Source organism: Heteronotia binoei, chromosome 4, assembly GCF_032191835.1.
Source record: "Heteronotia binoei isolate CCM8104 ecotype False Entrance Well chromosome 4, APGP_CSIRO_Hbin_v1, whole genome shotgun sequence".
In the NCBI taxonomy this organism is placed as follows: domain Eukaryota; kingdom Metazoa; phylum Chordata; class Lepidosauria; order Squamata; family Gekkonidae; genus Heteronotia; species Heteronotia binoei.
In genome coordinates, this window is record NC_083226.1 from 171,302,314 (window position 1) to 171,329,525 (window position 27,212).

Genomic DNA, 27,212 nt, shown 5'->3' on the forward strand with positions numbered 1-27,212 from the left:
TCAGATCCGGCAATCATAACAAATAAGTTCGACACCCCTCCTCTAAAGTAATCAGAGCACTGTCCATGGTCCCCACCAATCCTCCCTCTAAGCTGCAGTCTCGTGAGCAAAAATTCTACTTTGTGAGCTACTAGCATGAAAGTAGAATCGCTGAGTCAATGCTTTGTTCTAAGGTCACTGATATAAATAGCTAAAAGTTATCAGCAGAAAGAGCAATTAGTGCGCTCCTTCCAGAGCGTCATCCTTCTGGAGCGAAGATAAAAATGCTTGAACTGGAGTCTAAAAAAAATCTGTGAACTAGCTCACGTTAACTCAGCTTGAAGGGAACACTGGTCCCCACCCATTTTGTCTTCACAACGACCCTGTGAGGTATGTTAAACCAAGGGACAGTGACTGAACCAAAGGCTACAAGGCTTAAAGGGGATTTAAACTGGGCTCTGAGACACGGCTCTGAGACCGTGCGCAGAGTGTTAAAGCTGCAGTGCTGCAGTCCTAAGCTCTGCTCACGAGCTGATTTCAATCCCAGCGGGAGCTGGTTCAGATAGCTGGCTCCAGGTTGACTCAGCCTTCCATCCTTCCGAGGTCGGTAAAATGAGTACCCAGCTTGCTGGGGGGAAAGTGTAGATGACTGGGAAGGTAATGGCAAACCACCCCATAAAAAGTCTGCCGTGAAAACGTTGTGAAAGCAACGTCACCCCAGAGTTGGAAACGACTGGTTCTTGCACAGGGGACCTTTTTTTTTCCTGAGACCAACCGTCTACCTGCTAAGGCCCAATGTGAGGCTATTATTCACTTTCATATTCAAGCTAAAGAGGGCTGAATCCTGTAACTTCTGAGGCAGCAAAAGCATTCGCCTGATAACTTTTTGCTATTTATATCAGTGACCTTAGAACAAAGCGTTGACTCAGCCATTCCAAGTCACACTGCTGAACGGAGCCAATTCCTCTGCACTCTATGGAACTGTGAGTTGCTGCCTCTCCTTTTGCAGTGTGGCAGTGTGTCACCCTTACAGGAAGTGGAAAATGTGTCTTCCTCCTGACTCCTGACCTTTGGAGAGAATTACTTACATCTTCTAGGGAAGAACTTTGGAGATTTGTGCTTGTTCGGATTGCTAAACTCCAGGTGAGACCTAGAGATCTCCCAGAATTACAACTGGTCTCCAGACTATAGTTTCCTTGGAGAAAATGGTTGCTTTGGAGGGTGCGGCACTGATGCTTATATTCTTAGTGCTGTGGGGGCAAGAGTGGGAGGGCTTCTGGAGTTCTGGCGCTGGTGGCCCCTGGATTTTGGCCATTGTGTGACACAGAGTGTTAGACTGGAAGGGCCATTGGTCTGATCCAACAGGGCTTCTCTTATGTTCTTATGTGACACAGAGTGTTGGACTGGATGGGCCATTGGCCTGATCCAACATGGCTTCTCTTATGTTCTTATGTCACACAGAGTGTTGGACTGGATGGGCCACTGGCCTGATCCAACATGGCTTCTCTTATGTTCTTATGTGACACAGAGTGTTGGACTGGATGGGCCATTGGCCTGATCCAACATGGCTTCTCTTATGTTCTTATGTGACATCGAGTGTTGGACTGGATGGGCCACTGGCCTGATCCAACATGGCTTCTCTTATGTTCTTATGTGACACAGAGTGTTGGACTGGAGGGGCCATTGGCCTGATCCAACAGGGCTTCTCTTATGTTCTTATGTGACACAGAGTGTTGGACTGGATGGGCCATTGGCCTGATCCAACAGGGCTTCTCTTATGTTCTTATGTGACACAGAGTGTTGGACTGGATGGGCCATTGGCCTGATCCAACAGGGCTTCTCTTATGTTCTTATGTAACACAGAGTGTTGGACTGGAGGGGCCATTGGCCTGATCCAACAGGGCTTCTCTTATGTTCTTATGTGACACAGAGTGTTGGACTGGATGGGCCATTGGCCTGATCCAACAGGGCTTCTCTTATGTTCTTATGTGACACAGAGTGTTGGACTGGATGGGCCATTGGCCTGATCCAACAGGGCTTCTCTTATGTTCTTATGTAACACAGAGTGTTGGACTGGATGGGCCATTGGCCTGATCCAACATGGCTTCTCTTTTGTTCTTATGTGACACAGAGTGTTGGACTGGATGGGCCATTGGCCTGATCCAACATGGCTCCTCTTATGTTCTTATGTGACACAGAGTGTTGGACTGGATGGGCCATTGGCCTGATCCAACATGGCTTCTCTTATGTTCACAAGGGCCAGCCGGTTTACTATTATCGTGGGGAGCCTACATTCCAGTGCTTGGAAGAGTGACTTGATAAAGCTACTTAAGGCAGAAGCAAGAGGCTCTTACCGTGGCAGGCTTGTTGGGGCCATGGAATTACCTGTAAGGGAAAGGAGGGGAAGAAAAGAAGATGAACACAGGAACACACATGAAGTTGCTTTCTGCTGAATCAGACCCTCGGTCCATCAAGGTCAGTATTGTCTATTCAGCCTGGCAGTGGCTCTCCAAGGTCTCAAGCAGAGAGCTTTCCCATCACCTGCAGTCTGGTCAATTTAACTGGAGATGCCGAGGACTGAACCCTGGACCTTCTGCATGCCAAACAGAGGCTCTACCACTGAGCCACAGTCTCTTCGCTCCCTGCTGACCATTTGTTATCTCTTTGCACCATTAAGTAACGTTCACATAGAGTTCCCAACCTCCAAATGGTGACTGGCAGGGGTGGAATTCTAGCAGGAGCTCCTTTGCATATTAAGCCACACACCCCTGATGTAACCAATCCTCCAAGAGCTTACAAGGCTCTTTTTTTAAGCTCTTGGGAGATTGGCTACATCAGGGGTGTGTGGCCTAATATGCAAAGGACCCCCGCTAGAATTCCACCCCTGGTGACTGGAGATCTCCTGGAATTATAACTGAACTCCAGTTGACTGAGATCAGTTCACTCGGAGAAAATGGCTGCTTTGGAAGGTGGATTCTATGGCATTGAAGAAAATACCCATTTTGAAAGATGGCCCCTAACCCTCCCCTCCCCAAATCACACCTTTCTCAGGCTCAAGCTCTGAGCTGGGAAAGACCTGGAGATTTTGAGGAGGGTGGATTGTGGGGAGGGGAGGGACCTCAGCAGGATGTGATGCCAAAGAGCCCGCCCTTCAAAGTAGCCATTTTCTCCAGGGGAACGGATCTCTGTCGCCTGGAAATCGATTGTAATACTAGGATATCTCCAGGACCTGCCTAGAGAAGAAGAGAAGAATTGGTTTTTGTGCCCCGCCCTTCACAACCTGAAGGAGTCTCAGAGCGGCCTACAATTGCCTTCTCTTCCTCTCCCGCAGAACAAACGCCCTGTGAGGTAGGTGGGGCTGAGAGAGCTCTGTAACTGACCCAAGGCCACCCAGCTGGCTGCATGTGGAGGAGTGGGGAATCAAACCGAGTTTTCCAGATTAGAGTCTGACTCTCTTAACCGCTACACCGTACTGGCTCTCAAGGTCGGCACCTCTAATCCAGGAGCTGGTTGTGAAGAGTATTCCGAAGCATCAACGGGTTCTCTGTATGGTGGCTGGATCACTAACTGCGACATAGATTCACATGGGTTTGTGCTCCCAAACTCCTGCCAGGGGCGGGAGATCCCCCGCCCAGGAGGGTCCCAACCTGCCGGCAGGTAGCAGACTGCTGCGGGGGGGGGGGATCCTTGCCCCCGAAGAGCCCTGTTGGCCTGCTCCGTCCCCAGTGCGATGATGTCACCCGGAAGTGACATCATTGCACTAGGGACATCACTCCGGGAATGCTCTAGGACTCATGCTGAAAACTTTATGGCATCACAGAGTTTTACCACGAATCCTAGAGCATTTCTGGTGTGAGCTTTTATGTGCATGCACCCTTCTTCAGAAGAAGTATGCACCCACACGAAAATTTATACCTGGAATTAAACTTGGATGGTGTTAAACAGGGGTGTCAAACTCATTTGTTATGAGGGCCAGATCTGACATAAATGAGAACTTGTCAGGGCGGGCCATGCATGTCATAACATTTAATGACAGAGGGGTTATAAACTTTATAAAGGACACAGACAAAAACAATTTTTTTAAAAAAAATATTAAAATAAAATATGCTTAAAAGATTAGCACTCTTGCAATATTTTATTTAAGTGTCTGATAACTGACACCTCTTCGTCTGAATTATTGCATCAAAATCTGGAGACAGTGTCTGTGCTGCAGCAATCTTTAGTATGCTGTTCAGGTATGTGTGTGTAAGTTGCAAACCTACTTTTGATTTATTGTAATTCATTGCAGAAATCTCATGGTCAATGCTTTGAGCCTAAGATTCAGGGGAAAATGTGAAAGGGCTGGGTATTGTGAGCTTTTGTACATAACTTGCTACCTGTGCTGGTCAGCCAATGAAGAAAATAGAGGCTTTGCTCTGTAGCTGCTGTGTGACTGAGAAAGCCTGGCAAAGCACGTTGTGATGCAGAAGGAAGCAAGAGAGAGAGAGAAGGAAGCAGATGACAGTAAGTTACTTGTAGACCTGATAGGAATCCTCCAGGGGCCTGATCTGGCCCTTAGGCCATGTGTTTTACACCCCTGGTCTTAAAGGTGCCACTGGACTTAAACTTTGTACTAACTAGGACACACAGAGACCATCACATCTTACAGCCATACTTGCTATCTGTTTCTTTCTAGGCCCAGTTTCCAAATGCTGGCTTTGAACTTTTAAAACTCTAAACAGTTTGGGACCAAAAGATTGGAGGGTTCGCACAGACGCCGAGATCGTGCATTTTACTCCATGCACAAAATGCAACTCTCAGGCTCAGTTTGCCTTGAGGAAGTAGGTTTGCAACTTACACAGCTTGCAAATCAATAGTAGGTTTGCAACTTACACACACACCTGAACAGCATACTAAAGATTGCTGCAGCACAGACATTGTCTCCAGATTTTGATGCAATAATTTTGATGCAAGGCATCTTTTGCCTTGAGGAAGGGGCTTTATACTGAGCAAAAAGGCAGGATGCAGACATATTGCTTTAGGGGAAGAATAACCTTATTGTGAATGGATTGTTAACATTCTCGTTTTGCAGAAAGGGGGGATGAGAACTTGTGATCTGTACTCAGCCTTTAAAAAAAAAAATCAATGCTAATGAATCATACCTACCTCCTTTCCAGAAAGCACCGACCCCTAGTATCAGCAGCAAGGCCAACGCCTTAATTCCCAGGGAGACAAACAAGAGGTTCAGGATCCAGGACCTGCCTCCAGCTCTGTATTTGTAGAAGTACACGGCTCCCTCCGCTCTCCCGAGGCTGTTCACCGCCGTGCAAGTGTATCTGCCGTCTTGCGTCAGGTGCCGGAGCTCTTTGGTGGTCTGGTAGCTCACGCTCGAGACGGAGGTCACGTTACTGGACAGAGGGCCGGTCCACGTCAGGGTGGGCAGCGGTTCCCCCTCGGCGGTACATTTTGCATCGAAGGAGTGATCCTCGCCGGACTGCACAGAGATGTTGACGATCCGGGGGGCAGCTGCGGAGATTAAAATATGCGGTGGTGAAAAAAAATGTATATGAAAATGACTCGTCGGGTCAGCATGGAAGTAACCGACCGTCTGCCGTTTGTCCAGGAATCGATGGGTAGGTTCAGTTTATTCCCAAATGCGAATGCGCACAAATGCTGAAGAGGTCATCCTTCAGGGAGCCGTGATCTGAAGAGCCCAGCCTAGCCCCATCTCACCAGATCGCAGAAGCTAAGCAGGGTCGGACCTGGTTAGGACTTGTATGGGAGGCCACCTGAGACGTCCAGAGACACTGTGCTGAGGCAGGCAATGGCTGGCAACCCTCCTGGCTGCATCTACGTCTCTTCCCACTGTCACTGTGTAGCATCCAGCTCCAGAGGTTCCAGCTCCTGGAAGAGGACTGAATCTCCCTAAGGGGTTTCCAGCAGAAGTCCTTAAATTTGACCTTTCTGCCCCAAGGAGCAACCAGCTGATCCCCTCCCTCCCTCCGTCCAAATAAATATCTATCTATCTATCTATCTATCTATCTATCTATCTATCTATCTATCTATCTATCTATCTATCTATCTATCATCTATCTAGCTGTCTGTCCCTCCGTCATCTATCTATCTATCATCCCTCCATCCCCTATCCTCTATCCATCTACCCATCTACCCATCATCTATCTGTCTGTCTGTCATCACTTTCTATCTGTCTGTCTGTCTGTCATCTATCATCCATCCATCTGTCATCTGTCATCTATCGTCATCATCTATCATCATCATTTATCATCATCATCCATCTATCTATCTATCTATCTATCTATCTATCTATCTATCTATCTATCTATCTATCTATCTATCTATCTATCTATCTATCTATCTATCTATCATCTATCAATCAATCATCTATCAATCAATCAATCATCTATCAATCAATCTATCTACCTACCTACCCACCCACCCACCCACCTATCCATCCCCTCTCTCTCTACCTACCTACATACCTACCATCTGTTATGTGTGTGAACCTTTGTGTTACCAAATGGTGTTTCTGCCTGGCTTATTGGAGCCATAAGGACTGAGCTTGGAGACTCGGGAACAATGGGCAGGAGGATCCAAATCTCAACTGCCCTACTCCAATCACAGGCCCCTGCTGGTTTGAATGACCCAATCACGTGCTAGTGTGGGAACCCAGTGTTGTATATAGTAGGCCCAGCTGGCCCCATTCCTCAGTTCAGTTAGTGCAGCCCCCACCATGCTGTGCTCAATAAAGAGCTTGTTATCACTACCACCTCGCCTTTTCAATGCCTAAGAACCCACTATATTATACTCTCTCTCTCTCTCTCTAGCTATCAGCCATCCATCATCTATCTATCTGCCAATATGTCCATCTGTCCATCCACCCACCCACCCACCCACCCATCCACCCATCCATCCACCCATCCACCCATCCATCCATCCATCCATCCATCCACCCACCCACCCACCCACCCACCCACCCATCGTCCGTCCGTCTGTCTGTCTGTCGATTTATACCCCACCCTACCCTCAAAATGGACTCAGGGCAGCTTACAGCATAAAACCATCAACAATAACATGGTAAACCAATAAATAATAGCAACGAATAGTAACACAACACCCCCTGCCTCATGTCAGGCAAGAATAAGTACCCCAGGGACTCCAGGGCCCAGGTCATGTCCAAAGGCAGCGAAGGTGCTGCGGGGGGAGGGGGAGGGCGGCTATAGCCTGGGGAGGCCATAAGGAGCCCAAGCTAAGCTTTCATTCATGCTAAGAGCTGGGATTTCTCACTTGTCCCCTTTTCTCCTCCCTTCTGTTACACTCACAGCCTCTCACCTATCAGATGGAGTCGGATCCCCATCCGGCTCTCATACTTGTCGTGCGCATCTCCAGAGAACTCCACCCGACAGAAATACTTGCTGCTGTCGTTCCAGGTCAGGTTGTGGATTTGGAGGGAGAGGTTGTTCTGCCGGGGGTTCCCCAGGAGCTGGTATCTGTTCTTTGAGCTGATGGCGGTTTTGCAGACGCTGCTGGAGCTGTGGGCCACGCACTTGAAAACCACCGTCCCGTTGTAGGGTTCTTTTACCCGCCAAATAGCTGTCAGTGTCTTGTCATTGGTCTGATGAGGGTGGGTGAAAGTGCAGGGCAAGGACACCGTCTGGCCGATTTCGCCCGTCACCTGCGATGGGACGTGCATGGACCACCCCTTGGAGGCTGTTCCTAGAAGGAGAGCAGTTGGGGTTAGATGCTTCAATAGTGGAGGAGCTCAGTGGAAGATCATTGCTTGAACTATATTGGGTCCTAGTGTCAATTCATGGCATTTTGCAGAAGAGGAGAAAGAGGAGAAGGAAGAGAAGCAGAGGAGGAGGTGGAGGAAGAATTAGAGGACAAAAAAGAAGGAAGAAGAGGAGACAGAAGAGGAAGAAGGAGATGGAGGAAGAAGCAGAAGAGGAAGAAGAAGAGGAGATGGAGGAGGAGGAGGAAGAAAAATACGACATTGGATTTATATTCCACCCTCCACTCAAGAGTCTCAGAGCGGCTCACAATCTCCTTTATCTTCCCCCCCCCCCACAACAGACACCCTGTGAGTTGGGTGTGGCTGAGAGGGCTCTCACAGCAGCTGCCCTTTCAAGGACAACCTCTGCCAGAGCTATGGCTAACCCAGGGCCATTCCAGCAGCTGCAAGTGGAGGAGTGGGGAATCAAACCCGGTTCTCCCAGATAAGAGAGCTATGGCTGACCCAAGGCCATTCCAGCAGCTGCAAGTGGAGGAGTGGGGAATCAAACCCGGTTCTCCCAGATAAGAGAGCTATGGCTGACCCAAGGCCATTCGAGCAGGTGCAAGTGGAGGAGTGGGGAATCAAACCCGGTTCTCCCAGACAAGAGTTCACACACTTAACCATTACACCAAACTGACTCTCAAGAGGAGGTGGAGGAAGAAGAGGATGAAGAAAAAAAGGATGAAGAAGAAGAGGAGGAAGAGGAAGAAGAAAAAGAAAAAGAGGAAGAAAAGGAAGACGAAGAAAAGGAGGAGAAGGAAAAAGAGGAGGAAGAGGAAGAAGAAGAAGATGACGACATGAAGCTGCTTTCTATCAGATCAGACCACTAGTATATTAAGGCCACTCATGTCTACTATGACTGCTGTTGGGTCACAATCAACTCAGGGGAACTCCATCCATGGGCTCTTCCAAGGTGACCTGCATTGCCTTTCTCCACACAGCAACCTCTAGAGTAGTGGTTAAGAACAATGGACTCTAATCTGGAGAACTGGGTTTGATTCTTCACTCCTCCCCCACCTGAAACTTGCTGGGTGACCTTGGGCTAGTCTTGGTTCTCCCAGAACTCTGGCTGCAAGGTGCATTCAGCTGTCAGGCAGACGATTGCAGACACATCCGACATTCAGAGCTGAATGCTTCACGTTTCTCACAACTTGAGCTCTGACTCACAAAACCTTATGCCGGTATGAATTTTGTGAGTCACTGAAGTGTCCGTGGGCGTCTGCTTTACTTCTTTGGTTTGCATTCAGTACTAGACCTCTTCATCCATCCATCGCACCCCCTCCTCCATTTGTCCCTTTATCCAGGGGTAGAATTCTAGCAGGAGCTCCTTTGCATATTAGGCCACACACCCCTGATGTAGCCAGTCCCCCCAAGAGCTTACAAAAAAGAGCCTTCTAAGCTCTTGGAGGATTGGCCACATCAGGGGGGAGTGGCCTAATGTGCAAAGGATAGAATCCTGCTAGAATTCCACCCCTGCTTTTATCCCTGTCTAGTACACTATTGCCCTGAATTGGATGGCTCAGGCGAGCTGAGTCTTGTCAGATCTCAGAAGCTAAGCAGGGTTGGCCCTGGTTAGAACTTGGATGCGAGGCCAACAAGGAACATTAAGAGGAGCCATGTTGGATCAGGCCAATGGTCCATCCAGTCCAACACTCTTGAGATAAGAACATAAGAAGAAGATATTGGATTTATATCCCGCCCTCCACTCCGAAGAGTCTCAGAGCGGCTCACAATCTCCTTTACCTTCCTCCCCCACAACAAACACCCTGTGAGGTGGGTGGGGCTGGAGAGGGCTCTCACAGCAGCTGCCCTTTCAAGGACAACCTCTGCCAGAGCTATGGCTGACCCAAGGCCATTCCAGCAGGTGCAAGTGGAGGAGTGGGGAATCAAACCCGGTTCTCCCAGAACCTAAGAGAAGCCATGTTGGATCAGGCCAATGGCCCATCCAGTCCGACACTCTTGAGATAAGAACATAAGAACCTAAGAGGAGCCATGTTGGATCAGGCCAATGGCCCATCCAGTCCAACACTCTGTGTCACATAGTGGTCAAAAAACCAGGTGCCATCAGGAGGTCCACCAGTGGGGCCAGGACACTAGAAGTTCTCCAGGGTTGCTTCATAGAGGTAGACAATAGCAAACCACCTCTCTGTCTCTTGCCTTGAAGACCCTATGGGGTTGCCCTATGTTGGCCACAAAACGTACAGCCATTTCCACCACCCCTGACCTGGATGGTCCAGACTTAGCCCAATCTCCTCTGATCTCAGAAGCCAGCCAGGCTTGTCCCTGACAACCCTAATGTACACCCACACACCCACATGCATGCATGCATACACACACACATATATACATACAGTTTATATGTATTAAGAGCCAGTTTGGTGTAATGGTTACGTGTATGGACTCTTAATCTGGGAGAACTGGGTTGAATTCCCTGCTTCTCCACTTACAGCTGCTGAAATGGCTGTAGGTTAGCCATAGCTCTCGCAGAGGTTGACCTTGAAAGGGCAGCTTCTGGGAGAGCTTCCTCAGCCCCACCCACCCAACAGTCACACCCTGTTGTGGGGGGTGAAGATATAGGAGATTGTGAGCCTCTCTGGGACTCTGATTCAGAGAAAAGGGTGGGGTATAAATCTGCAGTTGTCTTCTTCTGGGCTTTTTTTTGTAGCAGGAACTCCTTTGCTTATTAGGCCACGCCCCCCCGATGTAGCCAATCCTCCAAGAGCTTACAGGGCTCTTAGTACAGGACCTACTGGAAGCTCCAGGAGGATTGGCTACATCAAGGGGGTGTGGCCTAATATGCAAAGGAGGTCCTGCTAGAATTCCTTACAGGGCTCTTCTCACAGGGCCTGCTGTAAGCTCCAGGAGGATTGGCTACATCAGGGGTGTGTGGCCTAATATGCAAAGGAGGTCCTGCTAGAATTCCTTACAGGGCTCTTCTCATAGGGCTGCTGTAAGCTCTTGTTCCTGGCTCCAGCCTCATTGTCTCCTGGCAACACCCCCAAAGTCTCCTGGCTCCACCTCCAAAGTCCCCAGATATTTCTTGAATTGGATCTGGCAACCCTACCCCAGGCAGCTACGTTCTCTTGGGGCGCTGATTTCTCTATTCTGGAGATTGGTTGTCATTCCAGGAGATCTCCAGGCCCCACCTGGAGGCTGGCATCCCTAGCAGCCAATGTGAACTCACCACTCTTCCAGATGCAGAGGTGAAATATCAGGAAGACGGCTGGGCCCTTCATCTCTGCGGCGTTTCCCTGCAGAGCTGGCTTCTTGGTTTGCACATCCAGACTCAATTCACTGAAAATGCACTTCCCACTGAAAGACTGGAGACAGACAACGGTCCCTTCGGTCTGGAGGAAATGAGTGTGCTCGGCTGGCCAAGGGAAGTGGAGAGTCACTGAACCGTTTTGCGATCGGTGGGGGAATCGCAGAGGGTGAGCGAGCCGACAGGTTCTCCGTTCCTTCGCTGCAAGGATGGAAGAGATCCAGTTTTAAGAGACACTCAAGGCTACAGCCTTCTGGGCTGCCATGTAGCCACGTTGCCAACCTCAAGGTGGGGCCTGGAGATCTTCCAGTGGGACAACTAATCCCCAGGTGACAGAGATCAGTTCCTGGTAGGGTTGCCAAGTGCAGTTCAAGAAATATCTGGAGACTTTGGGGGTGGAGCTGGGAGACTTTGGGGGTGGAGCCAGCGGCGAGGTTGTCACAAGCGTGATGGAACTCCAAAGGGAGTTCTGGCCATCACGTTCACTGTGCACCTTTTAAATGCCTTCCCTCCATTGGAAATAATGAAGGATAGGGGCACCTTGTTTTGGGGCTCATAGAATTGGACCCCCCTGGTCCAATCCTTTTGAAACTTGGAGGGTGTTTTGGGGAGAGGCACTGGATGCTACGCTGAAATTCTGGTGTCTCTACCTCAAAAAACAGCCTCTCCAGAGCCCCAGATACCCATAGATCAATTCTCCATTATACCATAGGGGAATCAGTCTCCATAGGGAATAATGGAGTGCCCAGCAGACGTTTCCCTCCCCCGCCATGATTTCTGATGACCCTGAAGTGGGGGGAGGGCCTCCAAACCAGGGGATCCCCTGCTCCACCTGAGGATTGGCAACCCTAATTCCTGGGATTCAAAGGGCTTCTTTGAAGGGCAAACACTTATGGCATTATACCTGGCCAAGGTTCCTTTTCATCCCAAACCTTGCCTTTCCAGGAGGCCACCTCCAGATTTCTAGAAAATTCCAAGGTCATGGTTGGCAATGTAAAAACGAAAGAGAAGCCATGTTGGTTCAGGCCAGTGGCCCATCCAGTCCAACACTCTGTGTCACATAAGAACATAAGAGAAGCCCTGTTGGATCAGGCCAATGGCCCCTCCAGTCCAACACTCTGTGTCACATAAGAACATAAGAGAAGCCCTGTTGGATCAGGCCAATGGCCCATCCAGTCCAACACTCTGTGTCACATAAGAACATAAGAGAAGCCCTGTTTGATCAGGCCAATGGCCCATCCAGTCCAACACTCTGTGTCACATAAGAACATAAGAGAAGCCATGCTGGATCAGGCCAATGGCCCATCCAGTCCAACACTCTGTGTCACATAAGAACATAAAAGAAGCCATGTTGGATCAGGCCAATGGCCCATCCAGTCCAACACTCTGTGTCACATAAGAACATAAAAGAAGCCATGCTGGATCAGGCCAATGGCCCATCCAGTCCAACACTCTGTGTCACATAAGAACATAAAAGAAGCCATGTTGGATCAGGCCAATGGCCCATCCAGTCCAACACTCTGTGTCACATAACATAAGAGAAGCCATGTTGGATCAGGCCAATGGCCCATCCAGTCCAACACTCTGTCCCACAGTGGCCAAAAAACCCATCAGGAAGTCCACCAGTGGGGCTAGAAGCCATTGTTGCCAGCCTCTGGGTGAGGCCTGGAGACTTCCCAGAATTGCAGCTGGTCTCCAGACTGCAGAGATCAGTTGCCCTGGGGGAAAAGTGTAGATCAGGGGTGGCCAATGGTAGCTCTGCAGATGTTTTTTGCCTACAACTCCCATCAGCCCCAGCCATTGGCCATGCTGGCTGGGGCTGATGGGAGTTGTAGCCAAAAAACATCTGGAAAGCTAACGTTGGCCACCCCTGGTGTAAGCCGCCCTGAGCCCGCCTCGGTGGGGTAGGGCGGGATATAAATCGAATAAAATAAAATAAATTTAAAAAGATGACTGGGAAAGGTAATGGCAAACCACCCCGTAAAAAGTCTGCTGTGAAAATGTTGTGAAAGCAACGTCACCCCAGAGGCAGAAACGGCTGGTGCTTGCACAGGGGACTACCTTTACCTTTTTATTGTTGGAACTCTCTGGGGCAGTGATGCTCTGCATTCTTGGTGCCTCCTGATGGTATCTGAGTTTCGATCATTGTGTGACACAGATTGTTGGGCCACTGGCCTGGTCCAACATGGCTTCTCTTATGTTCTTATGTGACTCAGAGTGTTGGACTGGATGGGCCATTGGCCTGATCCAACATGGCTTCTCTTATGTTCTTATGTGACACAGAGTGTTGGACTGGATGGGCCATTGGCCTCATCCAACATGGCTTCTCTTATGGTCTTATGTGACACAGAGTGTTGGACTGGATGGGCCATTGGCCTGATGCAACAGGGCTTCTCTTATATTCTTATGTGACACAGAGTGTTGGACTGGATGGGCCACTGGCCTGATCCAACATGGTTTCTCTTATGTTCTTATGTGACACAGAGTGTTGGACTGGATGGACCACTGGCCTGATCCAACATGGCTTCTCTTATGTTCTTATGTGACACAGAGTGTTGGACTGGACGGACCATTGGCCTGATCCAACATGGCTTTTCTTATGTTCTTATGTGACTCAGAGTGTTGGACTGGATGGGCTATTGGCCTGATCCAACATGGCTTCTCTTATGTTCTTATGTGACACAGAGTGTTGGACTGGATGGGCCATTGGCCTGATTCAACATGGCTTCTCTTATGTTCTTATGTTATGTTCTTTTAAAATTGAAAACTGTTTTTTTTTGGGGGGGGGGGAGGCCCTTTGTTTAGCCAAAACCTTGGTCATGGCACTGGGAAAAGTTTTGGTCACAGCATTCCAGTTGCCCAGTCTGATATTCCTTTTTGTTTTTCCCTTCTAATACTGTCATTTTGGCTGCTAAATCATCTTTATTTTATTTTAAATTTTATCATCTTTCTGTTTTAACAATTTATTGATAACATATGGTTACAAAACTTAATTATAAATTTTCTATACAAACCCATATGGTATTTCAATCCCCCCTCCCTCCAATGTTGACTTCCCCGAAGTTATAGATTTAAATTCAATACTAAAGGTACTACTAACCGATCAAAGTTCAATATATATATATATATATATATTTTTCTCATTAATACTAAAAAATTGTCCAATGTCTTTTTACATTCCACTCTTTCTCCATATATTCTTTAAATTTCTTCCACTCCTTTTTAAATATATCTAAATCATAGTCTCTTAGAGTTCTAGTTAATTTATCCATCTCAATCCACGATAAAACTTTCTTGATCCAGTCCCATTTCTCTGGTATTTTTTCTTGTTTCCACAGCTGCGCATACAATGTCCTAGCAGCTGAGAGCATGTACCAAATTAAAGTCCTGTCTTCCTTTGGGAATTTTTCTAATTATAATCCAAGCAAAAAAGTCTCTGCAGTTTTCTTGAAGTCGTAACCCAAAATTTTGGAGATTTCTTGTCGTATCATCTTCCAGTACTTTTTCGCTTTTTCAGAAGTCCACCACATATGAAAGAAAGAACCTTCATGTTTTTTACATTTCCAACATCTATCCGACATTTTCCTACTCATCTTAGCCAGTTTTTTCGGAGTCATATACCACCTATACATCATCTTAAAACAGTTCTCTTTGATACTCTGACAAGTTGAGATCTTCATCGAGTTCTTCCAAAGGTGCTCCCACGTATCCATTTGTATTTCTCTTTTCACATTTATTGCCCATTTAACCATTTGAGACTTTACTACATCTTCTGCAGACCGTTTCAGTAATAATTTGTATACTTTCGATATCAATTTTTCATTATCTCCAAGCAAGACCCTTTCCAGTTCTGTTTGTTCTCGTCTAATTCCCTCCAATTTAATATCATTTTCCATCAAGCTTTTGATTTGCTGCATTTGAAACCAATCGTACTTATTATTTAGCTCTTCTGAGGATTTTAATTCAATTTTGTCTCCTTGGATCTTGAGCAGTTGATTATATGACATCTCTCTTTCATCATTGGATTCAGCTGTTATTTTTATTACTTCTGCTGGCACTATCCACAGCGGTTTTATCATCTTTAAGCTGCTGGTCTGCATTGGGAGTGCGTTGCCAGTTTGGTGTAGTGGTTAAGTGTGAGGGCTCTTATCTGGGAGGACCGGGTTTGATTCCCCACTCCTCCACTTGCAACTGCTGGAATGGCCTTCTGGGACAGCTTTCTCAGCCCCACCCACCTCACAGGGTGTCTGTTGTGGGGGAGGAAGGTAAAGAAGATTGTAGGCTACTCTAAGACTCTTAGATTCAGAGTGAAGGGTGGGGTATAAATCAAATGTCGTCCGCCTCCTCCTTCTCCTCCTTCTTCTCCTCCTCCTCCTCCTCTTCCTTTTTCTCCTTCTTCTCCTACTCGTCCTCCTTCTCCTCCTCCTCCTTCTTCTCCTTCTCCTCCTCCTTTTCCTTTTCCTTCTCCTCCTCCTCTTCCTTTTTCTCCTTCTTCTTCTTCCTCTTCCTACTCATCCTTCTTCTTCTCCTTCTGTTCCTTCTCTTCCTCCTTCTTCGCCTTCTCCTCCTCCTCCTTCTCCTGCTCCTTCTTCTCCTTTCTCCTTCTCCTGCTCCTTCTCCTCCTCCTCATATGTGCGACTCCCTGTGAAGAAAGGTTTGAGGCTGTTGTGGAGTTGAGGAATGAGGTTTCCCCAGGAGAGGGCAGTGCTGCTTTAAGCAACAGTAGGTTCCAAATGGACAAAAGGAAATGCTATTCTACAAAGAGAGTGGTTGCAGTGTGGAATTCACCGCTAGAGGATGTAGTGATGTGGCCATAGGAGTAAACGTCTTTAAAGGGAGATTAGATAAATTCATGGAGGATAAGTCTTATCAGAGGCTATTAGTAGTGGGTTCAGATACTCTAGTGATTTCAGCATAGCTCTCTTTATTCGGTAATGAGCTTGGTAACACACAACTATATACACACACAAACCCAACCCAGAACAGTCTCCCAGAGTGCAGATCCACCAACAGGAACTACAGGTGCTAGGTACCCTTGTTTGCATGAGTGTCAGTCCACAGATGGTACCTGATTGGCTGACTCAGCAAGGGTAACCAATCTGAATGTACCTTCAAGGAGCCTCTCTAACACTGGTCTTCACTTGAAGCTTGCAAGACACAACAGTGGCTAATGGGAACCTCCACATTCAGTTGCACTCATCCTCTGAATCTCAGAGCCAGGAGGCAACACCAGGGAAGGCCTCAGTCTCTATGTTCTATTGTTGGCCCTCCAACGGAAATGGTTGGCCACTGTGTGAGACAGGATGCTGGACTAGATGGACCACTGGTCTGATCCAGCAGGGCTCTTCTGATGTTCTTATGGAGGCCTTAGCCTCTCTGCCCTGTTGCTGGTCCTTAAGAGGAACTGGTTGGTCACTGTGTGAGACAGGAGACTGGACTAGATGGACCACTGGTCTGATCCAGCAGAGCTCTTCTGATGTCCTTATGGAGGCCTCAGCCTCTCTGCCCTATTGTTGTCCCTGAAGAGGAACTGGCTGGCCACTGTGTGAGACAGGAGGCTGGACTAGATGGACCCTCACTGGTCTGATCCAGCAGGGCTCTTCTGATGTTCTTATGAAGGCCTCAGCCTCTCTGCCCTGTTGTTGTCCTTCCAGAGGAACTGGTTGGCCACTGTGTGAGATAGGAGGCTGGACTAGATGGACCACTGGTCTGATCCAGGAGGGCTCTTCTGATTTTCTTATGGAGGCCTTGGCCTCTCTGATCTGTTGTTGTCCCTCCAGAGGAACTGGTTGGCCACTGTGTGAGGCAGGAGACTGGACTAGACGAAGCACTGGTCTGATCCAGCAGGGCTCTTCTGATGTTCTTATGGAGGCCTCAGCCTCTGTGCCCTGTTGTTGACTCTCCAGAGGAACTGGTTGGCCACTGTGTGAGACAGGATGCTGGACTAGATGGACCACTGGTCTGATCCAGCAGAGCTCTTCTGATGTTCTTATGGAGGCCTCAGCCTCTGTGCCCTGTTATTGACCCTCCAGAGGAACTGGCTGGCTACTTTGTGATACAGGATGCTGGACTAGCTCTACCCTCACTGGTCTGATCCAGCAGGGCTCTTCTGATGTTTCAGAGGAATGTGATCATGGAGTTGTTGGCCTCAACCTTATTAAAGAGCTTCTTCTTTTCTCTGTGGCTTGAAGTTGGCAAGTGATTTGTTAAGATATTTGTGAGGCTAGTCTTGCTGGCCAGCTGTGAGAAGGATGAGTGGGATGAAGGAGGTAACTTGGAAGGAGTAGGAAACTCTTTGACCTCTGTTGTCTATGCATGTGTTTCATGTGGATTGTTAGTTCCTACCTGGCTCATTGGAGCCTTAGGACTGAGCTTGGGGACATGGAAAGAATGAGAAGCAGGATCCAAATCTCTGCTTCCTCAGTCCAATCACCAGCCCCCTGCTAGTTTGAATAGCCCAGCATTCCAGCACGGAAACTTTGTATACAGTTGGCCCATTGGCCCAGTTGAGTAGTCTTAGTCTGCCTATGACCATGCTGTAATCACTAATATAGAGCTGTGATAATTCTTCCATGAGCCTCCTCATGCATCGAACCCACTATTTGGTGAGGGGTCTGGAGACCAAGTCCTATGAGGAAAGGTTGAAGCAGCTGGGCATGTTTAGCCTGGAGAGGAGGTGACTGAGAAGTGATAGGATCACCATCTTCAGGTACTTGAAGGGCTGTCATATTGAGGATGATGTGGAATTGTTTTTAGTGGCCCCAGAAGGTAAGGCCAGAACCAATGGCTTGAAATTAAATCAAAAGAGTTTCTGGCTCAACATTAGGAAGAACTTCCTGACCGTTAGCGTGGTTCTTCAGTGGAACAGGCTTCCTCGGGAGGTGGTGGGCTCTCCTTCCTTGGAGTTTTCTCAACAGAGGCTAGATGGCCATCTGACAGCAATGAAGATTCTGTGGATTTAGGGGGAGGTATTTGCGGGTTTCCTGCATTGTGCAAGGGGTTCGACTAGATGACCCTGCAGGTCCCTTCCAACTCTATGATTCAGTCTTTTAACATCTAATGGAGGCATCCAGTATTTCACCACCCCATAGCATGAATAGAGGAGGGTGACAAAGATGGTGAGGGGTCTGGAGACCAAGTCCTATGAGGAAAGGTTGAAGGATCTGGGCATGTTTAGCCTGGAGAGGAGGTGGCTGAGAGGTGATAGGATCACCATCTTCAAGTCCTTGAAGGGCTGTCCTATAGAGGATGGGGTGGAATTGTTTTCTGTGGCCCCAGAAGGTAGGACCAGAACCAACGGGTTGACATTAAATCAAAAGAGTTTCCGGCTCAACATTAGGAAGAACTTCCTGTCCGTTCGAGCGGTTCCTGAGTGGAACAGGCTTCCTCAGGAGGTGATGGGCTCTCTTTCCTTGGAAGTTTTTCAACAGAGGCTAGATGGCAATCTGACAGCAATGCAGATCCTGTGAGTTTAGGGGGAGGTGTTTGTGAGTTTCCTGCATTGTGCAGGGGGTTGGACTAGATGACCCTGGAGGTCCCTTCCAACTCTATGATTCTATTTAACAACCTCCTTGATTATGGGGATGGGGGGATGAGAGAATCCAGAAAGCCCTGCAGCCCTCTCAAAGAAATTAGCTGTTATAGAGAAGAAGTTAGCCTCTCTGAGGGAGATATATATCTGCGATCCACTTGGCAACAAGACACTTACTAGCCAATTACATGTGGGCATGGATGGGTGAACATCAAGATGTTTGCCACAGACAGCATTTTCTTAGGTTAGCAACATCTGTCAGGCCAATCACTGAAGCCCTGAGCACCTGCTGCCCAATGAGCTTCTTCGCTCTTCTTGTTTCCAGGGGACAGTAAGGGTGACCTCAATGAAAGTCAGTGTATCTCAGTGGAGTCCAGGCATCTCAGTGGTACCAAGGAAAGAAGACTTCACTGTGAAAAAGGGCGGAGGAAAAAGCAGCACTGTTTGAAATGACCACAGCGCTAAAGTCATTGTATGAAACCCACATCCCTGTATTGCTTTAGTCAGGGCTTTTTAAATAGAAGAAGCCCAGTGGGAACTCATTTGCCTATTAGGCCACATCCCCTGACATCACCATTGTTTCACACGGGGCTTTTTTGTAGAAGAAACCCAGCAGGAACTCATTTGCCTATTAGGCCACACCCCCTGACATCACCATTGTTTCACACAAGGCTTTTTTGTAGAAGAAGCCCAGCAGGAACTCATTTGCTTATTAGGACACACCCCCTGACATCACCATTGTTTCACACAAGGCTTTTTTGTAGAAGAAGCCCAGCAGGAACTCATTTGCTTATTAGGACACACCCCCTGACATCACCATTGTTTCACATGGGGCTTTTTTGTAGAAGAAACCCAGCAAGAACTCATTTGCTTATTAGGTCACACCCCCTGACATCACCATTGTTTCACACAGGGCTTTTTTGTAGAAGAACCCCAGCAGGAACTCATTTGCCTATTAGGACACACCCCCTGACATCACCATTGTTTCACACAGGGCTAATAAACCTAAACCTAGAAAAAGCCCAGTAGAAACTGATTGGTATATTAGACCACACCCCCTGACATCACCATTGTTTCACACAGGGCTTTTTATTAGAAAAAGCCCAGCAGGAACTCATTTGCCTGTTAGGCTGCCACACCCTCTGAAACCAAGTCACCCAGAACTGCGTTTCTGTGAGTTCCTGCTCGAAAGAAGCCCTAGTTTTAGTCGAAATCTGGCCGACTACAAATAACAGCCAGTTTAGAAAGGTCGGAAAGTTGCAGCGTGACAAATTCTCCGGCTGTAAACAGCAGTAAACACTTAAAACGCAAACGCTTTTAGGGTTGCCAGCTCCAGGCTGGGAAATTCCTGGAGATTTGGGGGTGGGGGAAGGACACAGACCTAAGTGGGGGTACAATGCCACAGAAACCACCCTCCAAAGCATCCATTTCCCCAAGGGAACTGACCTCTGTAGTCCGGAGATGAGGTGTAATTTTGGGGGAACCCCAGGTCCCACCTGGAGGCTGGCATCCCTAGTTCTACTGCCGCAAGTTAGGTGTGTCTGAGTCCTTTAGCCTGTAGGATTGCCACTCCCCAGTTGGGGATAGGGGATCCCCTGGTTTGGAGGCCTTCCCCCCACTTCAGGGTCATCAGAAAGCAGGGGGGGAGGGAAATGTCTGTTGGGCACTCCATTATACCCTGTGGAGACCAATTCCATAAGTTATAATGGATAATGGATCCATGGGAATCTGGGGCTCGGGGGGGGGGGTGCTTTTTGAGATAGAGGCACCAAATTTTCCACATAGCATCCAGTGCCTCTCCCCCAAAATTCCCAAGTTTCAGAAAGATTGGACCAGGGGGTCCAATTCTATGAGCGCCCAAAGAAGGTGCCTCTATTCAATGGAGGGAAGGCACTTAAAAGGCGTGCAATCCCTTTCAATGTGATTGTCAAGCATGCATATTTCTAAGTGCCATGATGGTTTCTTAGACAGAAAGCAGGCCACTAGTATCCACCACCCCCCTTTTCTTTACAACGTTTGGGCAAGCAGTAAATCTATCTAGCCCAAGGATGTTTACGGTACAGCCTGGCTGGTAAAGCTGTGAGGTGCCTCTCCCCCAGATTCACACAGACAGTTCTTATTGGGTCTCGGAGAAGTGTGAGAAAGGGAGATGTTTTTAATAGCCTAAATTCCTTAGTAATAAAAGAGATACTACGTAGTAACCTTTGAACCCGTGACTCAAAATTGCATCTGTATACTATCCTTCGAAGTAATCCTCTATAGTAACTATGTAACCACGTATACGTCATCACGTCCAAGGATTCTGTCCTTGGTAAAGCTTCTGAGTTTCTATAATAAAGCAACTTTGGATTTAGCAACGAAAGACTGGTTATTGAGAAATATCGATGCTTGAGGGCCAGAACTCCCTGACTCCACCCCCAAAGTCTCCTGGCTCCACCTCCAAAGTCCCCAGATGTTTTTTGGACCTGCAACCTTACTCAGCCCTAGCTAGGGTTGCCAATCCCCAGGTGGGGGCAGGGGATCCCCCGGTTTGGAGGCCCTCCCCCCGCTTCAGGGTTGTCAGAAAGCGGGGGGAGGGGAGGGAAATGTCTGCTGGGAACTCTGTTATTCCATATGGAGATTTATTCCCATAAAAAATAATGGAGAATTGATCTGCAGGTATCTAGGGCTCTGGGGGGCTGTTTTTTGAGGTAGAGGCACCAAATTTTCTGTACAGCATCTAGTGCCTCTCCCCAAAATATCCCCCAAGTTTCAAAAAGATTGGACCAGGGGGTCCAATTCTATGAGCCCCAAAAGAAGGTGCCCCTATCCTTCATTATTTCCTATGGAAGGGAGGCATTGAAAAGGTGTGCCGTGAAAAGGCGATGGCCAGAACTCCCTTTGGAGTTCAATTATGCTTGTCACAGCATTGATCTTGGCTCCACCCCTAATGTCTCCTGGCCCCACCCCCAAAGTCTCCTGGCTCCACCCCCAAAGTCCCCAGATATTTCTTAAATTGGACTTGGCAACCCTACCCCAGATATTTTTTGGACCTGCAACCTTACTCAGCCCTAGCCCAGCCCAGGCAGAGACAATACATGTATTTTATGTGGGTCAACAAAGTTCCTTCTATTGGCCTTCCTTGACCTCTAGGCTCAGCGCAAGTGAACTGTGTCCTACTTCCCCATCTGCTATTCCTGCCCAGTCTCCGCACCGATTTTATATTTTAGCCATTGTTGTCGTTCTGCTGATACGGAGCCTGCCCTGCCCAAATGTGCCGCACACAGGCCTGTAAAATGTGCAGGCTTGACTGCCTCGGCGTTCTATAAAACCCTTCCTATAAAATCCGTCTGGCCGTTCATGGGAGCAGCTGAGGGCGAATCGGAAGGGCCAGTGGAAATTTCCCTCCTGGGAACATTCCAGGCTGCAGGACGGCCCTCAAGCTGTGCCCAGCGACGGAAAGACTGACTCCTGAGGTGCCAACCGCCGGCCTTCCTTTTGTGCGCGTCTCTGGGCCCCCCGTGCGGCCTGAAAGGACATGAAATGGGAAAAATGTGGAACTGCTTGGGATTATGAGGCCTGGCAGCAGGGCGATGGGGTGACTGGGATTTGGGTTACTATGGCGACAAAATTGCTGTGTTCCAGGTTTTTAAAATTTCTCTCTTTCTCTCCCTCTTTTTCCTGTGGGACTTCTGGGTTGGATAGGAAACTCTCTGGTGTCTAGGGTTGCCAAGTGCAGTTCAAGAAATATCTGGGGACTTTGGGGTGGAGCCAGTAGACTTTGGGGGTGGAGCCAGGCGACATTAGGGTTGGAGCCAAGATCAAGGCTATGACAAGCATAATTGAACTCCAAGAGAGTTCTAGCCATCACATTCAAAGGGACAGCACACCTTTTCAATGCCTTCCTTCTATAGGAAGTACTAATGAAGGATAGGGGCACCTTTTTTGGGCCTCATAGAATTGCACCCCCTAATGCAATCTTTTTGAAACTTGGGGGGAATTTTGGGGAGAGGCACTAGATGCTATACTGAAAATTTGGTGCCTCTACCCCAAAAAACAGCTCTCCCAGAGTCCCAGATACCTGCAGATCAATTCTTCATTATTTCTTATGGGAATAAGTCTCTATAGGGAATAACAGAGTTCCCAGCAGACATTTCCCTCCCCTCCCCCCTTGCTTTCTGACGACCCTGAAGCGGGGGGAGGGTCTCCAAACTGGGGATCCCCTGCCCCCACCTGGGGTTTGGCAACCCTACTGGTGTCTTTATGACCAGAAGTTGGCTGATTTTTCATAGACCTCAGTTTTGATATGCTGGCAGGCAAGTTTGAGATGGGGTTGCTGTAATTCAGGACTTTGTTTGTTTAGCAGAAGCGTACTCGAACACAGTCCCAGCTGGCTTGGTGGCAGGGGTGTGGCCTGATATGCAAATGAGTTCCGGCTAAGCTTTTTCTACACAAAAGCCCTGGGTGACGTCGGGGTGCATGGCCTAATATGAAAATGATTTCCTGCTAAGCCTTTTCTACAAAAAAAAAAAATCCTGTGTGAAACAATGGTGGCATCAGGAGGTGTGGCCTAATATGCAAATGAGTTCCTGCTGGTCTTTTTCTAACAAAAAAAGCCCTGCTGCAATGTATTACTTTATTGATACCTTGCCTTGCTCCTCAATGGAGACTCAGAGCAGTTTACGTCATTCTCTTCGCCTCTATTTTATCCTTGCAACAACCCTGTGAGGTAGATTAGGCTGAGAGTTTGTGGCTGGCTCAAGGGCTACCCAGAGAGCTTCCATGGCAGAGCGGAGATTCAAACCTGGGTTTGAATTTAAAGGGACCACACACCTTTTAAATGCCTTCCTTCCATAGGAAATAATGAAGGATAAGGGACCTTCTTTTGGGGCTCATAGAACTGAACCCCCTTGTCCAAACTTTTCGAAACCTGGAGGGTGTTTTGGGGAGAGGCACTGGATGCTATGCTGAAATTCTGGTGCCTCTACCTCAAAAAACAGGCCCCCCAACGCCCCAGATACCCGCTTATCCATTCTCCATTATACCCTATGGGAATCAATCTCCATAGGGAATAATGGAGTTCTCAGCAGACATTTCCCTTCCCTCCCCCTGCTTTCTGACGACCCTGAAGCGGGGGGAGGGCCTCCAAACCGAGGGATCCCCTGCTGCCACCTGGGGATTGGCAATGTGCATAAATAACATAGCATTAAACACAGTCAAGCTTGGAATAACGTACCTGGCTAGAACATGTAAATGGCATCAAGTCGATGTTCAGATAACAATGGAGTTAAAAACAGGTGTGAGAACCAAGTTTGAGTCCAGTGACCCCTTTAAGACCAACAAAATTATAATTCCACGTGTAAGCAAGAACTGAGTGACTTTGCTTGTATAATGAGATGAGAATCCAATATCTCTGTTAAGCCCTGGGGGTTCCATTGCCCTGAGTTTTGTAATGATTGTACTTGTGAGGTAGCAGAGGGCAAGGCTTTTTTGGGCAGGAACTCCTTTGAGAGCCAGTTTGGTGTAGTGGTTAAGTGTGCGGACTCTTATCTGGGAGAACCGGGTTTGATTCCCCACTCCTCCACTTACATCTGCTGGCATGGCCTTGGGTCAGCCATAGCTCTGGTAGAGGCTGTCCTTGAAAGGGCAGCTGCTGTAAGAGTCCTCTCAGCCCCACCCACCTTACAGGGTGTCTGTTGAGGGGGAGAAAGATAAAGGAGATTGTGAGCCGCTCTGAGTCTCTGTGTGGAGGGCGGAATATAAATCCAATGTCTTCTTCTTTGCATATTAGGCCACACCCCCTGATGTGGCCAATGCTCCAAGAGCTTACAGGGCTCTTAGTACAGGGCCTACTGAAAGCTCCAGGAGGATTGGCTACATCAGGAGGGTGTGGCCTAATATGCAAAGGAGGTCCTTACAGGGCTCTTAGTGCAGGGCCTGCTGTAAGCTCCAGGAGGATTGGCTACATCAGGGGTGTGTGGCCTAATAGGCAAAGGAGGTCCTGGTAGAAAAAAAGCCCCGGCAGAAGGAAACAGATGGGGTCCCCCTGGGTAGAGAGGTGCAGAGTTTCAGTACCACATAAAGACTTTCTTCTCCTTGACGGCAGGACATTTATTAATCCATTGGTTTATTAATTCCCTGTGGCACAGAGTGTTAAAGCTGCAGTCCTAAGCTCTGCTCATGACCTGAGTTCGATCCCCGGTGGAAGCTGGGTTTTCAGGTAGCCGGCTCAAGGTTGATTCAGCCTTCCATCCTTCCGAGGTCGGTCAAATGAGTCCCCAGCTTGCTGGGGGGAAAGCATAGATGACTGGGGAAGGCAATGGCAGACCATCCCATAAAAAGTCTGCCGTGAAAACGTGAAAGCAACGTCACCCCAGAGTCGAAAACGACTGGTTCTTGCACAGGGGACCTTTCCTTTCCTTATTTATTCATGTATACCTTGCCTTATTCCTCAGTGGGGATCCAAAATGGCTTACCTCATAGCTAGTTAGTTTAGAATGCAGATATCCTCTAGAAGGAGTTCTTTACCATAAAGGATTCAGTTTAGCTTACTAAAATACAAAAAGAGTATGCAGGGGTGGAATTCTATCAGGAGATCCTTTGCATATTAGGCCACACACCCCTGATGTAGCCAATCCTCCAAGAGCTTACAAAAAAGAGCTTACACTGTTCCTCAGTGGAACAGGCTTCCTCGGGAGGTGGTGGGCTCTCCTTCCTTGGAGGTTTTTAAACAGAGGCTAGATGGCCATCTGACAGCAATAAGTATCCTATGAATTTTGGGGGAGGTCTTTGTGAGTTTCCTGCATTGTGCAGGGGGTTGAGCTAGATGACCCTAGAGGTTCCTTCCAACGCTATGATCCTATGACCAAGAGGTGTCAGTTATCAGAAACTGTTAAATAAACCAAATATTTATTTATTTGATCCAATTGATATCCCGCCCTCCCCTGACGGCCTCAGGGTGGCTAACAACAAATAAAAACCACAGCAAGTATTAAAAACAAACATACAATTTGTATTAAAAACAAACATACAACAAACATACAATATACAATACAACTATTGCAAGAGCGCTAATCTTTTAAGCATATTTTATTTTTTTAAAAAAATCTTTGTGTTTATCTGTGTCCTTTATAAATTTGTATCTTTGCTACCTGACATTACATTTTACGACGCATTTGGCCTGCCCTCGTAAGGTCTCATTTATGCCAGATCTGGTCCTCATAACAAATCACTTCGACACCCCTGGTTTGGAGGCTCAGCTTGATGAATCTGATGTGTGCCACAGATAGAAACAAACAGGGTGAGAGGCACAAACAGCTTACAAGTTATCAAAGGAATAATACAAGATAGGATACCTTCAGGTACAATAAAATGTCTGTTTTTATTTATAGCCCGCCTAACCCCATGGACTTAAGCTTGGTCCAGGGCATAACCTTTGGCATCTGTTTTCATCTTTCCTCCTAGAATGTGTGAAGCTAGAATGGAGAAGAGTGTGTCTCTGAGCGCGTGCAGAGTTCTTCACCAAGCATGGATACTGTTCGACACTGAACACAGGCGAGCTATGCCTTAACTGTTAAGAAATTCCCAGCTTCCTTCACCCCCGCTGGGTTCTACTCGTGAGAAGACAGACCATCCAATAGTGAAGTTAGCACACTGTTGACCTTCGGTTCCTCTGTTATATAACAATCTAATTCCCATTGTACAAAATAAATACTTACAAAATATTCTCCGCAAATATGTTTCTTCCCCTTTGCTTGATTTTTCAAAAATAATACTAATAATTGGATATTCTACCAGGGAAGGCTACTTGGAGAGCCAGTTCGGTGTAGTGGTTAAGTGTGTGGACTCTTATCTGGGAGAACTGGGTTTGATTCTCCACGCCTCCACTTGCAGCTGCTGGAATGACCATAGCTCTCACAGAGTTGTCCTTGAAAGAGCAGCTTCTGTCAGAGCTCTCTTAGCCCCACCCACCTCACGGGGTGTTTGTTATGGGGGAAAGGTGATTGTAAGCCACTTTGAGACTGATTCAGAGAGAAGGGTGGGGTATAAATCTTCTTTCAGATTTCTTTAGCATAGAGGTTGGAAGCACATTATTGTCATACACAGAGTGAGTCCAAAATAAAGTGAGGCTATGCAGAAGTAAGAGGTTTCCTCCTTATGGGGGCACTTTTACCACTATGTGACCCAGAGTGTTGGACTGGATGGGCCATTGGCCTGATCCAACATGTCTTCTCTCATGTTCTTACGGGATGTAAGCATTTAGGCTGTGACACAAAAAATGCAAAAGACAGAAGTCACGTTAGGTGGGGAACTCTGAAATGAACTTGATCTCATTCCTCTTCTCTCCATCTCCTTATAAGTCACACCATAAGCAAACTCTTTGTCACGCTGAGATAAAAATTTGGGAGGTTCAATGAGGACCCAATTCAAGGATAGGATTGCCAGTTGACTGCTTTGGAGCAAACCCCTCATTTCCTCAGAAGTGACACATGTACCAGTGTATACAAGTTTGCATTCGCTTCTGACTGAAGTATTTCTTGAATTTTGAATCTCTGTGATCAGAGAGAGGGTATTTACAACGTAGAATGGACGAAAAGGCCGCTGAAAACGGACCGGCTCGGTTCTCGTCCAGTGGCATCCTTTTTCCTCCGGAAGAGCGATTGCAGCTTCGATTGCGATGGGAAAAGGCC

The 27,212-nt window shown here is 47.8% G+C and overlaps 1 protein-coding gene across 1 annotated transcript; it reads right to left on the reverse strand.

The window, feature by feature from the left end:
* Window positions 1–5,080: 5,080 nt before the first annotated feature.
* Window positions 5,081–11,012, reverse strand: SIGLEC15 (sialic acid binding Ig like lectin 15). The gene is made up of 3 exons (XM_060236608.1): window positions 10,935–11,012; window positions 7,309–7,692; window positions 5,081–5,484 (listed from the first exon to the last, which is right to left on the reverse strand). The coding sequence occupies exons 1-3, from the start codon at window positions 10,984–10,986 to the stop codon at window positions 5,081–5,083; spliced, it is 840 nt and encodes a 279-aa protein (XP_060092591.1). The 5' UTR covers window positions 10,987–11,012.
* Between the last annotated feature and the right edge of the window lie 16,200 nt (window positions 11,013–27,212).